This window comes from Paramacrobiotus metropolitanus, unplaced genomic scaffold (genome assembly GCF_019649055.1).
Source record: "Paramacrobiotus metropolitanus isolate TYO unplaced genomic scaffold, Prichtersi_v1.0 Parri_scaffold0000043, whole genome shotgun sequence".
NCBI lineage: Eukaryota > Metazoa > Tardigrada > Eutardigrada > Parachela > Macrobiotidae > Paramacrobiotus > Paramacrobiotus metropolitanus.
This window is the reverse complement of record NW_026570263.1, coordinates 952609-976210: the sequence shown is the minus strand read 5'-3', so window position 1 is coordinate 976210 and position 23602 is coordinate 952609. Positions and strand designations below refer to the sequence as shown.

Here is a 23602-nt window from a genome sequence, read left to right as displayed (position 1 = left end):
GCGCTACGCAACCCAAAATAATCTGCAGTTTTTCACTTCCTGATCAAAATTTGATATCGAGTTTCTGCTGTGTCTGTGTGTTAGTTTCAAATTTGCGAGAAAATTCTCGGGTTTTTCTTTCACTTGGACTTTGGGACACATCTCAGTGTTTATACATGTGTATTTTCATATCCGTGTGTCAGTCGCTGATCTTGCAGAGCAGTTTGCGTTGCGTGCGAAGTGAGGCGTGCTAGGCGAGCTCGCAGCGGATTGTGTCGATCTGTGTGATCTGCAGCTGGCGGGATGTTTGGCGTCCGCGGGCTGGTGCTGGGCCTGACGGGGCACCCCCTGCTGAAGGGCCTGGTGGGGGAGAGTGCGCGGCGCCTGCTGGTGGAGCCGTTGGCGGCGGCGGCCAGCGGACTGGACGCGACGGCGCAGCGCGGCAAGTACCGCGCGCGCAAACCGCGGGGACTGCCGCGGGCGCGCAAGAAGCGCTACTGGGTCATGCCCATGCCCGAGGAGGATCCCTGGGAGATGAGCCAGCTCTTCTGGCGCTACAACCACTACAAGACCAACCGCCGCTCCCTCGCGTCAGTCTCAGCTTCTCTACCCTACACCAGCAGTTCTTCGTTTCTTGAATATTAATCAGCAATTTAATTTAATTTTCTATTCGTTTTTCCAGCTATTTTTCTGCATCTAATTTTCTTAGTTTAAATTTTAACCCTCCGTTTTTCATTGATTTTTGCATATGAATTTTTCAATTTAATCAGCAGTTTTCCATATTTTTTCTTCAATTTAATTATTTTAATAAGCGCTTTTTCATCGAATTTTTCGGTTTTATCAGCAAGTGCTCAGTAATTTTTTAATTTGATTCAGTTATTAAGTTCCTTTCGTAACGGAATTTTTCTTGATTTAAGCTGCCATTTTTTAAAATGTGGTTAATGATTAATCGTGAACATTCGGGATTCGGGAATAATTTTGTGACGTTGCCAGTGCATATCCCGCATGTGTGTGTGTGTGTTGCAGTTCGTACTTTGCGGCGTGGAAGGCGGAGCACTACCCGGCCGAGAGCATCCGCCCCTCGCCGGGGGGCCCCGCCCTGCCCTCCCCCCTCGACTCGCTGGCCCCCGCGCTGCCCACCTCGGCGCCCCTGCCGCCGGACTTTGTCAAGGTCCTTGAGGCCAACGACGCCGACAACGCGCAGGTGGCCAAAGTCAGGTCAGTTCTGCTGAGACAACAACTCATTTTTTCCTCCATTTTTCCGCCGCAGTTATTATTTCGCTCGTAATCCCATCCGCTCTCCCATTTAACCAGCAATCTTCTCAGTTTTTAAAGTTCTGTTCTAATTGCATTTTTCTAATCTAACTTTTAAGCATCAGCTTTCGTTCATTTTACAACTGAAACATGTATGTTATGTATGTTATTTTTATGACTTTGTACATTAATTTTGTAATTGGATCAGCATTGTTTTTATTTAATCAGCATTTTGTATAATAAGTCAATATTTTCCGAATTTGATAATCCTGACATATTGCCATCACGCGCCGCAGTTTTTGTTATGTGCAATTAACCAATACGATTTACAAGCATGGAATTATCAGCGTGGTAGGAATACTGTAGATTATTAATGATCTGCGAATGCGAATTGGACAGTGATGGAGGGATTGCGTGGTTAGTGTTAGTTTGATGCGTGTAGGGAAGCGCGGCATGCGGAGGAGCTGCGTTACCGCGCGGACGAGCGACTGGATATGCTGATGCAGTGGGAGACGCGCTCCAAGATGGAGCGGGACATCCGCGAGGAGCAGGTCCGCCGCAAGAAGGTGGGTATTTGCCCTGCAGCTCGTCCGCTGGGTACTGCACCTAAATAAACCCTTCATCATCCACAGGCCATCGTGGCGCACATGGTGACGCCGGCCAACCTGGAGGCGCGCATCCACCGCGCCCTGGACCACCCCACCGACTACAACTTCGCCATCGATCTGGGCGGCCACAAGCGCTTCGGCCGGCCCGATCCCCTGCGCCGTCTCAACCTCTTCCCCACGCGCGAGGAACGCCTGCTGGGACGCCAACGGGAGCGCCAGCTGCGCCTGCAGGAGCCGTCTCCCGACGCGGCAGACGAGCCGCCACAACAGCAGCAGCAGCAGTCCCGCGAGATGTAGTCTGCCAATCTGTCATGTTATTATGCAGACGTTGTGTTGTCGCTGCGTGGCTGCCTGGTTGGTATTTGGATTTGTTGGTGATTATGGTAATCCCATGCACTTGCGCCTGATTAGATATGTATGCGTCGCGGCGGTCTCTTGTGTTCCTGGTAATAAAAAAAAACACTGGCTGGTCGCGGCTGAGCGGGTCTGTTCTTGCCGCGCGCAGGGATGTTGTGTCTGGTCGCTGGCGGCATCCGCGACGCCGGCATCCATCTCACAATCGCAAAATAATCACATTACATTATCCGCTTCACTGGCTGACTGGTGAGACGCGGCGCGCTTGCCGTCCTGTACAGTGTGCAGCACAATTAAAATCAATGCTGTCGGCCGTGAAGATTTATTAGCAGCCAGCTGTACTGCATATCTTGATGAACCCGCTTTGCTTACGAGTACGTACGACTGTAACAGATGGGCCTTCACGCGCATTGGCGGCCGTCTCCTGTACGAGGCTACAGTGCTGCACCGGCTATACGCTGACCGATATGCACTTTAATTTATACTGTACTGTACACACTGATTCAAGTTTCAACAGCATCTTGTACCGGTATATATTATTTAATTTACAGTATGTACCGGTAAATACTCTGGGAAAAACAATCATGTTGGTTAATAATGTGGCTGGCGGCGGTGATCTTTGGACTTTCCCTTTTTGCCGTCCGGTCCAGCCAGCCAGTAGAATTTGGCTAGGATAAGTAAGTTGTCGGTCGGCGTAGTGTTAATACAATCTTATTAAATTTGCCTTTGCCAATTGGCGTATGGGTTGCGACGTTGTTGTTCACATTCGGCTGAACAGTTCGCTTCCACAGCGTCAACAGCTGACATGACATGGCTGGTCAGATCTAGACATGCAAATCAAATTACATTATTCCCTCGTGGTGCTGCCAACAAAAAACTTTCTCCACCTTTTTTGCATGGTTCTTCGTAACAACGATTCCAAGTCCGCGCATGCATTCGTTATTCAGATGCGCAATTACCGTACGAGTACTCGTTACATATTAGCGATTGCCGGCACGATAGCGATTTCCTTATCCATTCATATCTGGTGAATACTTATTTATTTATCACTACTGCCCAAGTTTTTCTATCACCGCTGCCGCCGTCTGCCAGCTGTACGGCACTGCGGCACCGATGATGTTGTCCGCCGTGTCAAGGTATCCCCGGGAATTCCATAGCCGCAGAATGGAACGGATTTTGTTTATTGTACGGCAGTTCAGTCCGCATCAACCGGAAGCACGCAGCGTTAGCGTACGCTCATAAAACAGCAGTGCTTTTAATGTAAGTGAGTCATCTGTTTAATTATGATGATTATTAATACAAGTAGTAATATTATCATAAATTTAATTTTTAAAACCATATTATAATGGTATCACGTCATTATACAGAATTTATTGATATGTAGCTATTAGTATGTGTAATATGTATTAAAATCATTTATTAATGACGTTTAAGGGATTTTATGTTCAAATCTGTGTCGTTCCAGTCAGATTTATGTTATACCACCGACTTTGCCGAATACAACCTTTTTTTGTGTCTTTTAAGGTCACTTTTTAACGAGGTACTAATTTTGCAGCTATTCTGTACGTTGCCTTTTCTATATTTGTAAAAAATTAATTAGTCACAAGTGCATATTTTAATTGCATGCTTTAATTATGTTAGTGATGTAGAGCGGACGATGCATAAATTTATTTATATTCGCAAACTTGCAGGTTTCTTCATATTGCAATGGTTTATTTGATTTATCTGGCGGATTAATCTGCGGCTCTAATTGATTCGCAGCGCGATTGTTGTGTTGATTTGGACTGCATTCACAGAGTTTTTTTGCACTCTTTGTCTGGTGGGTTTATCTGTGTTACGGAGGGAGATGTGCAGCTACAGAATGGATTATAATAATATATTAAGGAGAGCGGCGGCCGCATGGATGTATCCCTGGCTGTACTACACCTTGCTAACGCTGTGCCTGCTGAGCAGTACATCCCTCTGCCGGCACACCTCCAGCGCCCCGCATCCCCAGCACGCCACGCCCATGCACCGCCACCACAACCGGACGTGCAAAGGGGGCGGGGTCAGCGTAGCGGCCGCTGACCGGCAGAGCAGTAGTGCGCCGGCGGCGCTGGCGAGCGGCAGTTGCCTGACCGCCGGGCCGACGTTATTAAACCGGGCGGTGCGGGAAGACTCCTTCAAGAAGGACATGCTGAACAAATTGGGCTTCCGCGACGGACGAATACCTCAGCTGACAGAGGCCCAGAAGCGCAATCCCTCGCACATCCACTCCATCAGGAAGCACATCGAGGAGATCATGCAGCGCCAGCAGGAGGAGGAGCCGGACGAGGCCATCTTCCAGCCCAGTCGCGTTGTTCTTTTTCCGGAGCCGCGTAAGTGCCGTATCATTTTTTATTACATAGTTTGGTCACTAAATTAATTGATTAGCTGTTGCGCAAGCGGTTTCTCAGTTAATTTCTCAGCGTTGTCGCAAGCGTTGCTGATCAGGCGTGTAGATTAGCGATCGATGATCAGTATATATAGATAAATATGGAACTGGTGCCGGTCGGAGTAAAGCTGGCTTTTCACCTGCGGGAACCAGGTCGACCTGACTAAGCATAATTTTCTGATTCGCTTTAAGCGTTGTCGGCAGCCATGGAACCGGATAAAATAATTATCTCGCCCTTATTAATAAGTAAAAAAAAATTCTGATGGGTTGATTCCATGGAAAGGTTTCTTTGGGTTGTCGTGCCAAGGCAGTTACAAGCCGGCAGTCATATAAGCGAGTTGGACGCTGTGCAGTGGCACATGCACACCCCACGTAACCGCAGCGGCCTGATTTGTAATCTGCCATAGCAATCTAAGTGTGCTGTTATATGGTGATCGTTGGCTCGGTGCTGGCCAAGGCCGCGCGCCAACGCTCACCGGCCGGCAACGGTTCCCATGCACGAAGGGGAAGCTGGAGCAGTGGGTCAGTTGTGCATGCATCTGGGAAAGAGAATAGAAACTGCAGAATTACTGGAGGTTTTCGGGCCGAGGTTTACGAGTGAACTTGAACTTTGGATGGCATTGTCTAGCGATCAATGCTCCGTGCCGCCAAGCGGCCGCACTGCCACCGGCCACGGCGTGTACATCTTGATATGCACATCAGATAGTGCCGCTACATACGCCCAGTGCTAGCTTGTACGAGCCGCGATTTAATTGTAATACGCGCATTTCTGTACGCGTTAAATATATATATACTTCAATATAATTATTATTCAGTTGCGGTGGCAGCTTATAACCCGGTCGCGCGAGCGCTATCGCGGACCGTACGTTGAACTGTCTGATCATTGTTCCGGCATTACGGGAATTTTGCGTACGGTAATATAAAGGCACGTACTGGTTTATCGTCACGCACAAAATGAGGATATCCGATGCTTTACTTTAACCGGAAGTTTTGCAAGCGGGGTCAGTTGTACTTGTCCCGGCAGAAAGCAGAGAGTACGTGTGTACGATTCGCATATATGGTGGGTGTGAGTGTCTGTGCTGATCGGTTGATTTTGTCTCAATCTGGCTTCAGGAAAGGCATTTGCAACTCGGGATAGTTTCTTGTAATTTTTCTTAATTTTTTTTAGAAGTAGAGAGAAAGCCAATTTCTGTAACGAAAATTAACTAGGCGGGATACAAATTTTTAAAAACGTTCCCAGATAAAATTTGTATTGCCCTGCTGCACCGATCGGTTGCAACTGCTTCAAGCACCGGAAGTCCTTGCATTTTTTTTTATTTGAAATATTCGGGTGGGAGGTTTTTGTGAAAAATAAATAACGTTAGACAGTAAAGTGATATCCACAGGAATACAGCTTAGTCTGAGGAAATCGCTCGTGTTTGTGTGTTAGGAGCTTTGCGCCCCGAGACATTCCTAGTGCTGACTGTAGCATGATGTTCCAGCGCTTATTTTGTATAACCTGTGATTCATATCGCACAGTGCCCAGCGAGTGGAACGTGCCAGCGGAGATGCGCAACCACTCCTTCTTCTTCAACGTGACCACGCACGTCCGCAAGTCGGAGCAGGACAAGAGCAGTCTGCACGTGTACATCCGCGGGACGGGCGGGGACGAGGCCAAAGGTCACCTGCTGCTGCAGCCGCTGAAGATGCGCGCGGAGCTGCTGGTCCGGTCGGGCGGCGCGGGCGGCAGTCTGCGGGTGGACCCGGTGTGGACGCAGGAGGCCTCGCGCGTCGTCGAGCTGAAGAAGCACGGCCAGTGGGCGGAGTTCCGGCTCAGCAAGTTCATTTCCCACTGGCGCCAGGACCACGACGTCGCCGGCAACTACGGCCTCCTTGTCTCCGCCCTGGACGCCGAGGGCACCAACTGGGCGCTACTGCATCCCGCGACGGAGGATGAAAAAAGCTTTGTAAGTGCAGGCCACATTTTGAAAACAATGCTATCGAAATAAATGTTTTATGTACTTGTGCGCATGCAGTGTAATAACATACCATTGTTACATTATCGTAAATAAATTCATATTTATTCACTGTCGTTTTATTCCACTTTAAGTACGTACAGACCCATGGGCAGTTATAAAAAATGCATTTCACCGTTAGAGTTACGAGTTACAGGGAGCGTGCGAGTTACGCTATTCATGCCCAATGGTGTTGCTGCACACCCAGGTCACCATCGGTGACTTATGGTCAGTACAAGCACACCAAAAATTCCCATTCTTAATTGAATTTTTTCATCGGGAAATCCAAGTTTTCACAAACAAACTCCCATCCTTCGGGTAGTGAGCGTTGGAGGGCTAATAACTTCATGCAGATAATGCTGAATTTGTTTCCTTAACTTTATTCAGTATTAGACTCGTACCATCTAGGCATCTGCTCGTAGTGACGAAGCAGTTCTAAAAACCCGCTGAGAATTACCGCGCTGATCATGAAGCTCGAGACTTGGAACAATAAATCTGGTGGAATGGATTTCTCCCATTCGATAATGCGATTATGCAGTTTTTTGTCGATTTCCCTGAACAGATTAACAGGCGCGGTGCCGTGTCGCGTTAATTATGTTGTTTATTTATTAGCGTCGAATAAAATGATGCTACGGTTATCGACTTCGCGGCGAAGACGGTTAACTGCATTCTGGTAATTATTTTGTCTGATTCTTTACTCGTTCGTTGGTGTGGGCAGGGCATGTACCTGGACGTGATGGTGCGGCCCAAGCCGAAGCGGATCCGGCGCGGTCTGCAGCCCGACTGCTCGGAGGACAAGCCGGGCAACTACTGCTGCCGCTACCCGCTGCAGATCAACTTCACGGCCATGGGCTGGGGCTTCGTGGTGCACCCGCGCACCTACGAGGCCTACTACTGCAGCGGCCCCTGCGGGACGGCCGCCGACCGCAGCACCTTCAACCCCGCCCTGCACTACGCCCACCTGGCCAGCAACGCGCTGGCCGAGACGGAGAAGACGCGGCCGCGTCGCCAGCAGGACCAGGACGCCAACGTCGGGCCCTGCTGCACGCCCAGCCGCGCCCTGGACATGGAGATCATCTACTACGGCGAGAACGGCGAACTGGTCACCGGCATGCTGCCCGGCATGTCCGTGGCGCGCTGCGCCTGCGCCTGACCGCCGGGTCGCCGGTGAAAAATTCCCCTTTTGGCCGGGACGTCCCGGTTCATCCCTGCCGGATGTCAGCCGACGCCCCGGGATCTCTGACAAAGTGACTGCCGAGTGTGTGTGCGCGGAGAATACGTTGCCGGCATGACTGTGAAGCGTGGGACAGCGCGTGACCTTTGTGGATATATATATGCGTGACCTTTGTGGATATATATACGCAGTTAAGCACGATACACGCGTACATTGTTACGCGTTGTGGGCGTGCTGCAGCGAGCGGACGATGCTGTGTGTCTTTCACGTGTAGAGCTACTAGTTCATTCGGTTCAGTTCATTGCGGTTCCCTGCCTGGCCATGATCTTCGCTGTATAGCTCAGCGTCAGCGCTCTAGCTAGCCTATTTATTCCGCTGATGGCAGATTAATTGCTTTCGTGGATATACGCGTTCTCCCAAATTTGTCTGTGTCGCTACCGACTGTGTTATGATGCTGGCTGGTCTGCGCCATATTTGCGCATAATTCTTTTCTTTACCTATTAACAGGACAGACGCAATTACCGCGGTACGTGCTACAAATCTCGATGCTGCTAGTGGAATTAACGGTTTGCTTCATAGAAGCCACTTAATACAGTATCTGTATGCTGTGCTGTACAAGCAGCGCCCAATTATTGCAAGCACATGTTGCCCTTGTTCACAATCGGTCAATTAAAACTGATTACACGATTGGGGTTCATAATGTCATTTCACCGCCGGCATTTCCGGTCCCAACTGATACTATTCATGTTATTGGCGTTTAGCTTCAGAAAATGCGTAAGGCGCAGCACTTATATATATGCGGTACATGCGTCGACATAAGCGCGTACTACGCGGCTGTGTACAGGTCGTCTTGATGCCGTTGTTGGTTTAATCCACTGGAAGTTATAATATGCAGTTTTTATCGCTGACGTCAGGCTTTGTTGAACTTGCGCACGGACGTGACGCCGCCGGCAGTGCGTGTCTGCAAGACACCGAAGATGACAATAGTTAATGCACTTAATTGCGACCGGCTTCGGCAACGTAAAGGTCACACAAGTAGTCCGGCGTTATTCAGAATAATTAAATTCTGTTTCATTGTGAGAAACAGCGGATCGGAGAGGTGCAGGTACGTTAAGTTAGGGGTTCTTACGATGGTCATCTGGTTGCCGCGGAAGGTGTAGCGCAGCGCGTAGCTGCAGCAGCCGTCCTTGCGGTGTTTGGCCTCCAGCTCGTTGGTGTCGGGGAAGAAGACGAAGGAGCTCTGCAAGACAATCATAGTGCAATTAACGCCGACCAACCGGTACTGTGCGACCCGGTTAATTGGACGCTGCGGATGCTGGCGATTGTGTCTGCTGCTGCATTATATTCTCAGATAACTCTATGAAACTTGTGATGCATACCTTGAGGGGAGCGCCGTCGGCGCCGCGGGTCTCCACCTCCTGGCCGAGGACGAAGCGCGTGTCCCAGCTGATGTTGGGCGCCGGGAAGGCCACGCCCATCACGTACTCCTTCTCCAGGCCGCCCTTGCTGAACGTCACCACCATCTGGTTGTCGGCGCACTTGCGCGACAGGCTCTCCGTGTAACCTGCATCAGCGCAACGACTGCCAGTCAGTATAGCGGCTAGCTAATATAATCGCGGTTGTACGTAGTTTATGTTATGTGGCATGATGCGGTCGCGGTTGTACATAGTTTATGTTATATGATTAGCTGCTGCTGGCCAGTGTCGCTGAACGTAAACATGGCTCAGAATGGGAGAATGATGTGTTTATCTCACCGATGGCCTTGAACCAGGCGAAGGCGTTGGGGTCCTCGCCGCAGCTCTCGTAGCGGCCCAGCGGGATGCAACCGTTGTCGCAGGCCGTCCGTTTCGCCACCGGCGCCGCTACCGCTGCCATTCCCAGCACACGCACACAGTACGGATACCGATCAGATAGGGCTCGTCGGGAGAGGGCTAGCTGCCACAACGTTAACGAACGGCCGCCGCTACTACGGCTATAACTACTACTGCCGGCTAGCTACCGTTACCCTTGCCGGTATGAACTATTCTGCTGCACTACACAGACCTTGAACAATTGCATGTTAATTTTGGAGTGTATTTATTGTTCTGGGATTCCGTAGCAACTATGATACTATAATAATTTGAAAAATACTATAATAATTTGAAAAATTACCACATATACTGTACACTTAACATGCAGCTTTCACAACAGTATAAACAAGTAGGTAAAGGACACTGTACATAATAAAACTATACTACTGCTGTGCTGCACACTGTGCATAATTAATAATGTACTGTACTTCTCTAATTTGACTAATAGAACGCTCAACGCTGTAAGTGTCGACAGGTACGAGTATTAATCGCAAATCGCAATTCGTGGTAGAAGACAAAACGTCCCGACTCTTGATTTAGCGCTTTACCGCCTTGTTTGGAGTTTGAATTGGTAGTTGGGCTGTAGGGCGGTTGGTTGGTTGACAGGAGTGGCGAGTCGAGCCGAGCGCCTGCTTTGGCTCTTTTTCATGTCAGTCTTTTTCACTTTTGGGAAATTTCCAATTTCCTTGCTCTCTTCTCGCTGTGTGTGTCTATCTGTGTTTCTGCTGTGCGACAGCGACTCGGCTCTCATTACGGTTTTCTCCTCTTTCCAGTTTCCCGGTTCAATTCTTGTTCAAACCAAGTTGCACATTGAATGCATGCTTTGATTGTGACGATATTGCACACTGCGACTATTTGATGATTGTTGGTGAAACTCCGTGAAAGCATTAAATTTGGGAGTGTGAGGCAGTTTGGGCTGTGTGGATCTCTTGGTCTTCTGTGCATCGTGATTCGTGACAGTTGTCGGGCAGCATGACGTCGGCGGTGTGGAGCTCGTTGGGGAAGGTGTCTGCGCGGGTGAACGCGTGGGTGGAGGAGGACGCGGTGCTGCGGCAGAGCCGGCCCTACCTGGCAGCCCTGGGGGCGCTGTCGGCGGGGGTGGTGGGGGTGACGGCGGCCTACCAGCTGGCCAAGGGCATCACTAGCTACTGTCTGGCGGCCCCGCTGGCGCTGGGCATCAACGTCCGCGAATACGGGGAATGGGCAGGTGAGGGGCTCGTCCAGGGGAAAAGGGGCTGACGCAAGTGTATTCACTGTATTGGCTGTGTTGCAGTGGTGACGGGGGCCAACGCGGGCATCGGGAAGGTCTTCTGTCTGGAGGTAGGCATCCACGGTTCATTTTATTTTGGGGGATTGTCTGCTTGAAGGATCGTGGTTGTAGTTGGCGCGTCGCGGTCTCAACGTGGTCCTCATCGGGCGCAACGAGGAGAAACTGCAGGTGGCCGCCCGCGACGTCGGTTAGTCGCAATCAAATGTCCATCATTTTGTTAGCTGAATTTGTCTTCCAGCTGATAAAGTGCTGCATGTTGTGTGTTGGCTGATTGGCAGAGTTGACGCACCGCGTGAAGACGAAGGTGATCGTGGCCGATCTGAGCACGACGAATCTGGCCGTCTACACCGACATCCAGCAGCAGCTGACGGCCCTCAAGATCGCCATTCTCGGTCAGTGCCAGTGTACACTATAACACAAGCAGCAGCAGCAGTGCGACTCTGTGCAAGTTACATTTCCATAGCCTTTAGTTACTTTCTCATATAGCGGCATCATATTATTGAACTCTTGTATATTTGTGTTATTTACTGATTGGTATGTTTCAGTTTATGTAGCGATATTGTTTGAGTGGTTGTGGTGTTGTTGCAGTGAACAACGTGGGCCAGGGCGGCGACGATGCGCCGTTCCTGGAGAACCCGCCCGACAGCCAGGTTAGTCAGTGAATGCAGTCTCTTACTGACTGCAAACGATTATGAAGGATTTCTCTTTGCAGGGCTGCTTGGATCTCATCAACACCAACACCACCGCCTACGTCATGGTCAGTCAGTCCACGTGTTGTTCTGCTCATGCACAGACAGATACATGCTCATTGCATAGCCGGTGTAATTATTCTCCTTGCTTTCCTCCGACAGATGACGCGTCTCATCCTGCCGGGTATGTTGACGCGTGGCCGCGGCATCGTCGTCTTCCTCTCCTCAGTGTCAGTAATAATATCTGCTTTGTACAAAACAGTAAGTACACATACCCTGTCTGGACTCATGGTTCGTTGTTTTGCAGTCGCGGTGATGTGCCGACGCCGAAATCGGCCGTCTACTCCGCCACCAAAGGTATCTGTAGCCGCCACAGTAACCGCTCTGACATTAATATAAGCAGCCTGCTCATTCCACCTCCTTGACAGCGTTCGACCAGTTCTTCGCCTGCGCGCTGCACGAGGAGTACAAGGAGCGCGGCATCGTGGTGCAGTGCGTGATGCCGGGCGCGGTGCAGACGAAGATGGTGCAGGAGGACGAGAAGGAGGGCTTCTGGTGCGTCAAGCCCGAGATCTTCGTCCCCAGCTGCATCGCGCAGGCAAGTAACCAAGCGCATTATTGCGAATTGTCCTTGTTGTGTTAGCTCTTCATAATGTGTGTTGCAGTTGGGCGTGCGGACGCGCACCTACGGCCACTGGAAGCACGCCCTGCACATCAAGATACGCAAGTACATCCCCGGAATGAACAGCAAATGATCCCTGGATGGATAGCGTCAGCGTTCTCCTACGCACTGCTTTTATTCTCTTTTAATTAACGCTGCTTCCCCGTCGCTATGCTCGCTGTTTGATTTATGGTTTACTGGGCAGTCTGATTGTCAGCCAACAGCCATTCAATACTGGTCTCACTCCGACTAATGGAGATTGGGGCCGGCTTATGTACGTACTGTGTACGTACATAATATCTACATGTGCTGCATTTCTACCGCCGAATAAATCAACTTCTATTTGCTTACTGTAACGAATATTCTTTAACGATGGCCACAGCGTTTTACCAGCTTTCCTGCTAGAGTACTGTTTTAAGTTGTTCCACACCTTGATAATTATCCACCAATTTTCCCTTTAACATCGGTGTTCGGTCGTGCGCTTTCGAAAATAAAAATTACAAGTAGGCGCTTACTTTTATGGCAGTACCACTACCTACCCGGTAGTCACTGCATCAAATTTGTATTTTTTGGAATTGAATTTTGGATGTGCTGTACCTATAATATTATTTTAAACGCTTCAGTTTTTGATCAGATGCACAGCTGGGTGGATCTTGGATAGTAGACCAAAGTTTTTTTTTAATAAAAAACTTTAACAGGAACTCTTCATCAATAAAGACTTGAGGTGAAGATCGTTGAAAGTGAAGATTTAATCATTTTAATGTCGAAAATCGAAAAACAGGATAAGCGCAACCGGACGCCGTAACAAATCCATGTGAATTTTGTTCTGTTGGATTTGTGCTGGCCCAAGTGGCGGTGCCGCACGAGGCAGTCAGCAGGGGGCGGAAGTCAAAGAGGGCGTTTTGAGCATCTCAGCCAACAAATAACTGATCAACATTCCTACACCACAATAACAATCACTGAAACAGGATATCTTCATTTTAAAATTAAAAACAACAACAAGGTAATTGTAACTGATCCAGAAAGTATTCACAGGGAGTACGCGATCAAACAGGGCCGGAAGACCCCTAAGCGACATGCTGGGCACGTTGACGGTTGTCAGTTGGCAGCTGCTGTTATATTTTCACTCTTTCAAATTGTGCAAGTTAGCGAGTACCAGACTTCCCTAGTCCCTACTGGTACAGCTAGTTTTACATTGTTGTTTATACTGTTTTTCGATGAGCTACTAAAATGTGATCAATCTGGAGAATTCATTTGGCACGACGGCATTATTATAAGCGGAGTACTGGCGACTGTACTGCGTAGCTTGTTATTCCATCAAACCGAAGAACTGCAGTCTGTCTGTACAGATATAGCGTGCATGACTTGATGGGATGCGTGTTAGAACACGAATCTGTTCCACTGTGGTGTGATCGTTGTCCTCTTGATTGGTGTGTATCGTGGATTCGGCAGGAGAATGGAGGACCTGTTCGTGCAGGTGGACGTGCAGGTGACGACGGGCAGCTCCTCCTCCGGCGTGACATCCTCGCAGAGTCGCTCCGTCTACTTCGCCGCCCCCCTGCCGGGCCTGCCCCTCTCCGCCTCGCAGCCCCCGCCCGACCCCTCCCCTCCCCAGCTGCAGATCCCTTCCCTCGGGTTCAACGACGACATCCAGCTCTCCGACGACGACGACACCCCTGACAACACTGCCTCCCTGGCCCCCGCCCCTGCAGCCCCCCTACCCCAGGGGCGCCCCTTGCCCGACGTGGACAGCGCGGAGTCCCCGCGCAAACGCCCCAAACTGCAGCTGGCCGTCAGCCTCAACGCGGCGCCCCCGGGGGCGGCGGCCAGTAGCGCGGAGGCGGAGGATGACGAGAACGAGACGGACGACTGCCTGATCTGCTTCGACGCCATGACGGCGGAGGGGGAGCACCGCGCCTGCTGTCTGGAGTGCGGCCACATCTTCGGCCAGCACTGCATCCTCAAGTGGCTGGGCGCCGCCGGCGCCGACAAGGACCGCCGCACCTGTCCGCAGTGCAAGAAGCCCGCCAAGTCCAAGGACGTCCGCGTGCTCTTCTGCCGCGGCGCTGCGCGTGGCCGACAACGGGCTGCTGCTGCAGCTGCGCAAGGATCTCGACAACGTCAAGAGCCAACTGTGAGTCAGGCATTTAATGCAAATTAACTCATTTTAAATTTAGCTGTTAAATTAATACAAATTTTATTTATAGAAATTAAATCAGTGCCAGTTAATTCGATTTAGAATGGCTCTTCAGTAATGGCTGTTTTATTTTGAAGGACAATAAATTAAGAAATATGTGGACTTTATTTCTCAATATGTACAAAGCGAGCTTCACTCAACAAATCAGATCAAATGAAGAATTTGTCCCAATTAACATGGGAAGGGACTGTGCACAATACACTCATAGCATTACCACGCATAATCTCCAAACTTAAACGCTGAAACAAAAAACAAGTGGAGCGACTCTCGCCCGTCCTCATGAACAATTTTTTACCAATCTCCTTTAACGTAACAATGCCGGTCTCACACCAAGTGCCAAAAGTCTCGCATGCGAAGGGAACAAAATAACAGCGATCAGTAAGTGACTTGTATTTTCTTATCTTCTCCCGGCATGCAAGTTCAGCGGCGGCGCCAGCACACTTTGAGGTCGCGTCGATGTATGAATCAGCCATCGTGTCTCTGCAAGTAACGTCCCAAACTAAAGGCTGTCCACGATACCATTAAGAAATTGATGGATATTGTTGAAACAAATTAATGGCCTGTGAATTGTGTGTAGTTTTGGGGCATTAAAATAAATTAATGATTTTGTGCGTTAAATTATTTGAAACTTTTCATTGAATGGAAAATGGAAATTAATTTACTAAGGAATATATTCATGGAAATTAGACTGAATTTAAATGGAAAAAGTGTGAGAGAGTTGCGTATTGATTTAGGAAAGTGGCGCAGGACGAGAACCACTTCTGCCAGTTGCGTCTGAAGGACTCGCAGGATCTCATCCAGCGGCTGTCGCGCGAGAAGCGCGACCTGGAGCGCATAGTCACGGAGAGCCGTCTGCAGTCGTCTGCCGGCGAGGCCCTGCCGGCGTCCGCGGAGTGCGCGAGCAGCAGCATAAGTGCCGCGCGTGCGCGCAGCCTCTTCGAGCTGCAGAAGGTCGTCGACTACGGCCAGCACAAGTCGGCCCGCGTCCTGGCCCACTACCCCTTCCACAACGTCCTCCTCGTCTCCCAGAAGCTCACCTCCGCCTCCGCCGGCCCCTTCAAGGTGCGCGACCAAATTTTCAACAGTTTTTCGCCATTTTTAGGCGCTTTCGAATGAAATTCTTCTGAAAGATTTACAACGGAATTCTCAGTTCAAAAATTAATCATTTTTAAAATTTATTTTTCCTTTTTCCCAGCAAAATTAATACGTATTAAGTTTGCTGTGTAGACATTGAAAGAAAGAAATAATTTAAAACTGATTTTGGACAGTTTTTCAGACGCTTTGAATTGAAATTATTTAAACTTTAGTAAAACTATGGCAGTAATAATTTAAAAAAAAATTTTCATTGCAAACTACCTGAAAGACACGAAACCATTTTTTAATTATAAAAAAAATCAATTATTACTTAATTTTTTCCCCAAAACATATTAATTTTGCTATGTAGACAACGAACTGAACGAAGGAAAGAAAGTTAGAACTAATTTTGGGCCGTTTTTTTAGACACTTTGAAGTGAAATTATTTTAAACTTAAAAATTAAAGGTTACAGTAAAATTATTGCAAAAATAATTTTAAAAAGTTGAATATTTCGTTCCAATCCATCTGAAAAGACACGATACCATTTTTTAATTGTAGAATGATTTGCAATTGTGAAGCATGAAATGGTTAGAAGACTAGTTTCATTCCCGCTCCACTTGCAGGACTCCTCCGGACTGCGATTGGTCAGCTGCAACGATTTCCGCAGCGAGTTGTTCACCCTCCCGTGCGGCCTGATCCGCGACATGTCGGTGAACAACAGCGGCGGGACGGCGCTGATCGCCAGCGCCAACAACTGCCTGACCGTCTACAGCCTGACCAACCACTCCGTCGTGCACCAGTACCGCGACGAGGCGCCGGTGTGGTGCTGCGCGTGGAACACGGAGGACGGCCGCTACCTGTACGCCGGGCTGCAGAACGGCTCCATCTCCGTCTTCGACCTGCGCAATCTCAACCAGCGCCTGACGACACTCACCGAGCACGCCTCGCGCGCGCCCATCATCCAGATGGCGCACGTGGAGCGCCGGCCGGGGCACGGCTTCCCGCTGGGCGGCCTGCTCTTCTCCAGTCTGGACCGCTGCGGCTTCTACGACAGCAAGGAGCCGGGGATGAGTGCCGCGCGCTACAGCACGCTGGTGCAGGGCGGCAGTCACTTTGGGCTGGCCTATGAGCGGACGGGGCGACTGCTGGCCAACTCCTTCCGGCCGGATAAGAAGTATCCCACCGTGCGCCACCGCATCGGCGAGCTGCACTACCAGGCCGACGCCGAGAACGCCACCAGTCGCGTCTTTGTCGGCGACCTGCAGGAGATCCACGGCGGCAAGGTGAGTCAACGGGCAGCCCTGTCATTGCTTGAATTAATGCAGATTAATTTGATTGCAAATGGAATTTTAGTTAATGATAGCAGATTAATCGGAAATAATTGTATTAAATTGAAACTGTATTACTGGAGAATAAATTAACGGGAACGAGAAACTGGAAAATCAAATTAAATTACAGTAATTGAAAATGGTCCAGCATAAAATGGAAATTAAATTACAGGAATGGAAATAAAATGACTGATTAATAGCAGAATATAAAATTCAAACTTTTTATGTGTGTAGGTGGGCGTGGGGATGTTGCGGGGGTGTTTCGTGCCGGTGGGGTGCGGGGAGGACGGGAGCCGGTGCCTGTTGGCGGTGGGGGACGAGGCCAGCCGGTCGGTGGGCGTGTGGGGTCTGGTGGAGCCCCGCCGGCCCAAACAGGACATCCGCCTGCAGGGGGTGCCCCTGGATATCCTCTCCTGGGAGGCCGCGGGCCGGCGCATGCTGGCCGTCACCACGGAGAACAGCCTCTTGGCCTACACCCTCACCACCCACAACTAACATCCACAACTAACGACCACTTTCCTCCACTTGCTCACGCCGAGACGCAGTATTTTATGCCTGTTTCTTTCTTTCTGCTGATGTTTAACCCCTTCCGCTAATGGTTCCTCTGTAACACATTTTATTAACGATGTTGGTCGCGCATGGAATGAGCGTGAGCAGCTTTAAGTTGTTTTGTGGTGGGACATGGATGTTAATTAACATTAACATTTAACAGAATGAAAAGGACAGAGTCATAGGTGATTAATTTCTCAGCCGGTCGAATACAGCACGGCACATGTGTCCGGCTGAGCATAACACGTGTAGCTACACGATGCCGATAAATAATAACGCTAATGATCGTTTGGCCAGCTGCAGCAGTTCCTGGCGGTGAGCGGCTAGCAGCGCTGCTCCTTCTGCGGCGGAAGAAGCGCTCGTTTGCGTGGAAGTGGAGTGCCAGTATAATGTGTAATGCAGTAATGTTCGTGGACGCCCGTTTGGCGCTAGAAGTTGCGGCCATTACTAATAGTAATGGCATTAGGATTATTTTGGCTTGCCAGACACTGGCATCATCATTAATCTGCTGCTATGTAGTATGTACATGGTACATGGAGAATATGAATATGCCGGCACAGAGCGGTGGTGTGAGGGTGATGTGCAGTATGGTCATAATCATTATCATTATTCCCGGCAATTATCATTTACCGCGGTTGAACCATGATCATAATCATTATCATTTGCCGGTTATACTTATGATGCTATATATACAGAGTACTGTAGTACAATATAACGGAAAGTGAAGTTCATTGGAATCGGCACACATGATAGAATGATACATGTACAACCATTTCCTCGCTGACATTACTCACATCCACATTCACATAGTTAAGCAGGTCGCCGTTAAGTTTAGTTTAGTGGCATTCCGCAGTAAAGATCATCAAGGATGAGCAGTCAGTACGAACATTAAGAATCCCCATCCGCAGTCAAGGGAAGTCAAGGCGGCAAGTGTCCACTGCGCAACCAGAAGGACGGCTTCTTCGCTTGCTGCCAGGTTTCGTTTCAGTTTCGGTTTCCTTGTAGGATTATCTGTACATGCGCGTTCCCCGTTGCAGTTTGATTTGGTTAACTTGTCAAACTGGCAACAAAGCTCTTGATTTACTACGGGTAGTCAGGCATAAGCCGTGTGGATTGAAAAACTGGGTACTTGATCATCTGCCGCATATATGTAAGTGCATGTACTTTATATAATATCGACAGTATATATATGCATGCCGCGTGGCGGAAGTGGCGGCCAATGGACGCCGGCAGTGCAAGCGCATTTTGCGATTTGGCAGTGGAGCGGTGTGGAATTTTAAACTGCCAGTATATGTGTATTGTTAATTGTCCCGTCTGTGTCGCGGCCGCCGGTCATCGCAGTGCCAACGAGGAACAAGTTGCTGCTTCCGTTGGCCATGTACAGTGGTACAGTGGTACAGTACACTGGCCAGCGACCAGATGGGTGAGCGTTAATCAGCGGCGCAGCTTCAGATCCGCGCCAACTGCATGTTAATCAAGGAGCATTCCACATTCCCAGTGTGGCTGCCGCAACGGCTACGCCCCGTGCACTGCTGCACTGCCCAACGGTCAGCGGACAAAGCCAGCGCTGATCAGTCTTAAACTGCCACTGGCCAGAATTTAAACTGCACAACACTTGTTCCGCACTGCATGCATATGACCAGTGCGTGCATTTGCAGCTCGCATATATACTGTAACTGTATAAGTACACAGTTACACTCCATGCAGATGAGCATGCTGGTCAGGAGAGTTTGAGTTCGCTGCGAATTCTGGCTAGCTTATCAGTGTCGGGATTGTCAAATTAACGCTGCATGCTCATTGTCCCCGGAGCCGCTTGCCTGATATACTCGTATATCGCTGTGGTTTACATGTGCATCATCCGGGATTTCCCATACAATTAACACGGGCGACGTATCTCTGCTTCTTGTTTGTAAAGTGTGGAATGCATAATTATGTTGTTGGATAATTCGTATTTCGTGGTGCAGTATGCTTGGTGCACGTCGGAAATTAACTGACGGCGTCGTAATTCGCTTCTGCAGTTGTCATACGGGGATTAGATCAATCTGCAGATCATCGATGGTCATCACTCTGGTAATTATGTGCAGCCACTATCCACCGCACCGCCACCGCTGCCCGTCAGGCGGTGGCATCATCCGCCAGCCGACCCGACCGCAAGTTACTGGAGCCGGCCATCAGCCTGCGTCATCGATCGCGCAACAGAGCGGCGTCGGAGCGCGGTCACGTGCTGGTCACGCTTGTTGTGCAACTCAAGCTGTTTGTATTTGACGGGATTATTCATTTTATCGGGACGCGGTTGTTTCTCTTTGGGATTACGCGCTGGATTAACCTGCCGGGCAACGCTCATTCAATCGAATTTCTGCTCACCGGTACGTAAGTTGCAACTATCTCAGTCTACCCAGGACTAAAAGCATCTCCTTGAATTACACACACTGTGGAAACTGCAAACTACTAATGTGTCTGTTTTCGCTAGTGACCGCGAAGCACGGTACATGAATCTGATACTCGTACGGCGTATGTATATTTACGAGTTTCGACTGTTAAGTTAAGTCGACGGTCTTTAGCGTTTCTACAGTAAACGATCAAAACATCTGTACAATTTTTTCCCGCAAGTACGGACTGAACCGCCACGATAAATCGGCTGGCGACAATTATTTAAAATTACCTGCACCTATTTCGCTAATTCGTCAGCGCGATGACGACATTTCTGCCTGTTTGGCTGTTCGTGTCGTGCTAATTAAGAGCGCAATGCACGCGGCGATGACATGACGTGTACATGTCGTGCTGTATGTATAAGACGACCGACGACACCGGTACAACGTACTCATCGATTGTCCGCTAATGGCTCATGTAAGCGCCGGCTGCGACTGCGGCCCGCTGGCTCAGGCTGCTAATCGTTTGTTAGGCAATTAGCTGATTAAAGCCAGCTAGCCGCCCTCCTCTCGCCTCTCGCTCTGGCCAACTGTTGAAGCTAACGACCCGCCATACAGACAGCGCAGCGGCTCTCGCTCTCCGTCGCAGCTGCTCAGCACTGACCAATGGTCAGCCGGTTGTGCATAGTTTACACTGCACTGCACGACCACAGCGTCTCATTCAGCCTTCAGGCAGGCCGACGCAGAATGCAAGGAAGACGCAATAAACCGTCCCTGTACCGCACTTGATTACCGCTTTTACGACCGCTCATCAAGCTCATGCAACTGCCGTGGCCATTGATGGTGTTTATGTAAGTCGGTGTAGTGCAATTAGCACTGATGTATGTGCAGACGCAGCACCGCCATGTTAACCCCATCGCCATCGACCGGTTGCCTTCTAATCGTTTTATTTCCTCACACTTCCTAGTCCCTCATTTTCTACACAGTTTGCCGCCTTTTATTGCATCCACCGAGCCGCTGTGTGGGTCCCCATGCCCGCATTTGCTAATTGTCTGCAACGTTGCGCTATTTGCTCTAGAAACAATGGCTGGGCCTGTTGTTTCCCCGCTGCCAATAGGGATAACAGAGTAACGACATTCCCAGACTGATTGCGGTTGTTCGTATTAATTCCTTCAGCTTGTATGAAATTAATAAAGAGCAGTATGAACTTTACGAAATGATACGAAGGCTTGTACGGGCGCAGGAATGCCGGCCCCACAACAGACTGATAATAAAGTGATGATAAATGTTGGCTGCAGTATTTAGTATTTACGATAAAAATTGTCCGAATGAAATTAACAAGAAAATATTCTAATTTGATCCTTAGTGTATGAGCCGTGTATTCAGTATGGAACTAGCGCAGAAGTCAGCCTACAGAGCCGCAGCGGACATTAGCCCGTGGCCCGTAATATTCCCATAAATAGCCTGTCGCGATCAGGCAAATTGAAATCCCGTCGCTGCAGCATTTGATTTTCCGTGTTTCACATCGTTAGCGGCGCAAGGGATGATTGGCGCAAGGTCGGTGTCGGCGCAGTGCCGACACCGACAGCCGTTGCGTGTATGGAGATGTACCTGCGCTGCATGTACATGTACACGGGCAATTACGGGAAGGTCATTGCATCTGCATATACTTAATACGGGCGGCTTCTTGTCGTTTATCATGGAGGTGCCAGCAATTAAGCGCTCCTGTCGGAAGTGACTGCTGTCTCCGCTAGTGCAGACTGGACCGCTACGACGACTGTACAATGTGCGTGTGCTGATTTCTACAGGTTGCCACAATGAGCACTGCATACTTCTACTGCCTTGCACGAGCACAGTTAATTAACCCAAGTTATTTTGTGTTTGTCTGTCTTCTTAGCGTTTAAATTTGGACAATTTTAAGTAAGTAGTATTACGCTAACGCACTCTTTAAGTACAAAGTATCGAAGTGTTTAGAACCGAAGTAACTGTGCGTCCTTCTGGTGCTGTAATAATAATAATAATTAATAAATCCATCGCGATCGGCGATAGCCGGCCACCTTTGTCAGCTATAAACGCCCGGTAGGAAACCTGTATAAATTATGCAGCTTATTCCCGTATAAACTACAAGCTTGGTATGATTGTCCAAACAACGTGCGAATCACATTGCTGCTGTTTGTAAAAGTGGTGGTGGTACGACTAGTACTTGTCACTCCACCGCGTTATGCATGTTCCCCCGCGCGTGATGCTGGCGTTGGTGGCCAGCAGCGTGCGCCCGGAAATCGCCGCATGTGCATGTACAGTCTCCCGATCTCGATGGACGCGAGGCCGTTGCGAATTCCCAGCTGGCCGGGCTGCCTGTCAGCTCCGCCAGATGGCAGCACCGCGCCGACCATAGGAACCTGTGGATGCTGTTTCGCTTCTTTCCAACATTATGATTCCAGCTCGATTATGATTCCACAACCATTTTTAACTCGGGGCTCCTGTAAGTACTGCGGTACAGTACTACGTTTTTACGGCAGATATGACGTGTTGTCTACGGGCAAATTATAGTGTCGGCAGAGCAACAGCAGCATGGCATAATTTATTGGACTGGTACAGTAGTTGTTTATACGATTATTGTAACCAGTGTACAGTAATATAACAGACTTGTCGATCGTTTTACTTTTACAGTCGTAGTACAATCCTTATTAGATTCTTCTATATGAGTTTTGCAGATGCTTTTCATTGATTTTTTACTTAGTTTTATTCTATTAATCAAAACGCTTTTTATTAATTTATGGGATGGTTTATTTAAATCATACCGGTTGACAAAAGGGAGGCAGGCGCGGCAGATAGACGCAGCACATGAAAGCATTGAAGGCAGTGCTGTATGGTTGCCGGTAGGTAAAGTGTTATTGCTGTTTTATTGCCGTCCCTGTCAATGAACATGTCCCGACGGTTTCTCCTATTCAGCCATTTATTCTTTGCCGACCTGCACTCCTTCTTGGCTGCCTCAGCCTGTGTCATTAGCGCGGCGCATTAGCCCGCGCTGGCAGAGCTCGTTATGTCGTTAAGGGTGCAATATGAAGCCTGCCGCTAATGGCCAAAAGACGCCATTGCGCTGCACTGGCCCTGCATACTGCATGCCGCAAAACAACAAACACAAGCACCGCTCATTTGCCCGCTTTATCTTCAGGACAAGATATGTATATTTGCATTCAAACCGCGTTTTATTAGTACACAGCCGCTAACGTCATCCTCGCCGCTCATCTAACTCTGGGTAAAATAGCGTCCAATATTTTGTTACCATCATTAAGAGTTTTTCTTGGTGCATAAATAAAATTAATCTAGTTACACAGACGCCGAATTCTGCAAGTAACTGCGACATGTGTATCCTATGTATACGTTTACTGTTTACATATGCTGCTTTTATTAAGGTTATATATATATATATATATATATATATATATATATATATATATATAGATATATATAGATATATATATAAATTCAAATACATGTATTTATATATATTTATATAGCTTAATAAACGGTGACCTTTTTAATAATTTACTGTAGTATATATGCTTACGTCTTTAAAAAATTGCGCAGATTATGTATAGACGAATAAACAGTGTGGGTAAATGTATGTAAATGGATGCAGCAGCTGCAGGTGGAAATTGTGTTGGTTGTTGTTGGGAAATGTGTCAAGCGTAATGGTCACTTAAGATGACAAATGCTTTTTTCGTCCCCACCCGAACGAATCCCCTGCGCTGTCCCTGTCCCGACTTCACCGTCGTCGCGGAGAACAATCACTGAATCAGCGAGGCTGCTGCTGTTTGTGCAGGGACAGATATCG

General features: G+C 48.9%; 4 protein-coding genes across 6 annotated transcripts; 3 read left to right on the top strand and 1 right to left on the bottom strand.

The window, feature by feature from the left end:
- The first annotated feature begins 16 nt into the window (after positions 1–16).
- Positions 17–8460, top strand: LOC129591023 (growth/differentiation factor 8-like). 3 transcript variants are annotated; one of them, XR_008690791.1, is made up of 5 exons: positions 17–569; positions 1006–1197; positions 1676–1799; positions 1866–3455; positions 3887–4200. XR_008690791.1 is itself a non-coding variant. In XM_055486506.1 (4 exons), the coding sequence occupies exons 2-4, from the start codon at positions 4042–4044 to the stop codon at positions 7753–7755; spliced, it is 1374 nt and encodes a 457-aa protein (XP_055342481.1). In that variant the 5' UTR covers positions 2155–3455; positions 3887–4041; the 3' UTR covers positions 7756–8460. The 3 variants fall into 3 exon arrangements, 2 of the variants coding, with proteins under 2 accessions (XP_055342481.1, XP_055342482.1); XM_055486506.1 differs by lacking the exons at positions 17–569; positions 1006–1197; positions 1676–1799 and adding exons at positions 6127–6554; positions 7321–8460 and having other exon boundaries at positions 2155–3455; positions 3887–4552; XM_055486507.1 differs by lacking the exons at positions 17–569; positions 1006–1197; positions 1676–1799 and adding exons at positions 6127–6554; positions 7321–8460 and having other exon boundaries at positions 2155–3459; positions 3887–4552.
- LOC129591027 (uncharacterized) lies at positions 8336–9842 on the bottom strand. The gene is made up of 4 exons (XM_055486513.1): positions 9531–9842; positions 9156–9340; positions 8906–9016; positions 8336–8737 (listed from the first exon to the last, which is right to left on the bottom strand). The coding sequence occupies exons 1-4, from the start codon at positions 9649–9651 to the stop codon at positions 8687–8689; spliced, it is 468 nt and encodes a 155-aa protein (XP_055342488.1). The 5' UTR covers positions 9652–9842; the 3' UTR covers positions 8336–8686.
- A 470-nt stretch (positions 9843–10312) lies between these two features.
- LOC129591026 (very-long-chain 3-oxoacyl-CoA reductase-A-like) lies at positions 10313–12592 on the top strand. Its single transcript, XM_055486510.1, has 10 exons — positions 10313–10833; positions 10900–10946; positions 11008–11083; positions 11175–11288; positions 11485–11546; positions 11609–11653; positions 11748–11815; positions 11893–11942; positions 12014–12183; positions 12251–12592. Exons 1-10 carry the CDS (start codon positions 10599–10601, stop codon positions 12338–12340), a joined length of 957 nt encoding a protein of 318 aa, XP_055342485.1. The 5' UTR covers positions 10313–10598; the 3' UTR covers positions 12341–12592.
- A 797-nt stretch (positions 12593–13389) lies between these two features.
- On the top strand, positions 13390–17759 carry LOC129590946 (E3 ubiquitin-protein ligase RFWD3-like). Its single transcript, XM_055486404.1, is given in 5 exon segments — positions 13390–14380; positions 15178–15350; positions 15352–15505; positions 16142–16801; positions 17081–17759. Coding segments are annotated over 5 exon segments (1926 nt in total). The 5' UTR covers positions 13390–13702; the 3' UTR covers positions 17342–17759.
- The last annotated feature ends 5843 nt before the right edge of the window (positions 17760–23602 follow it).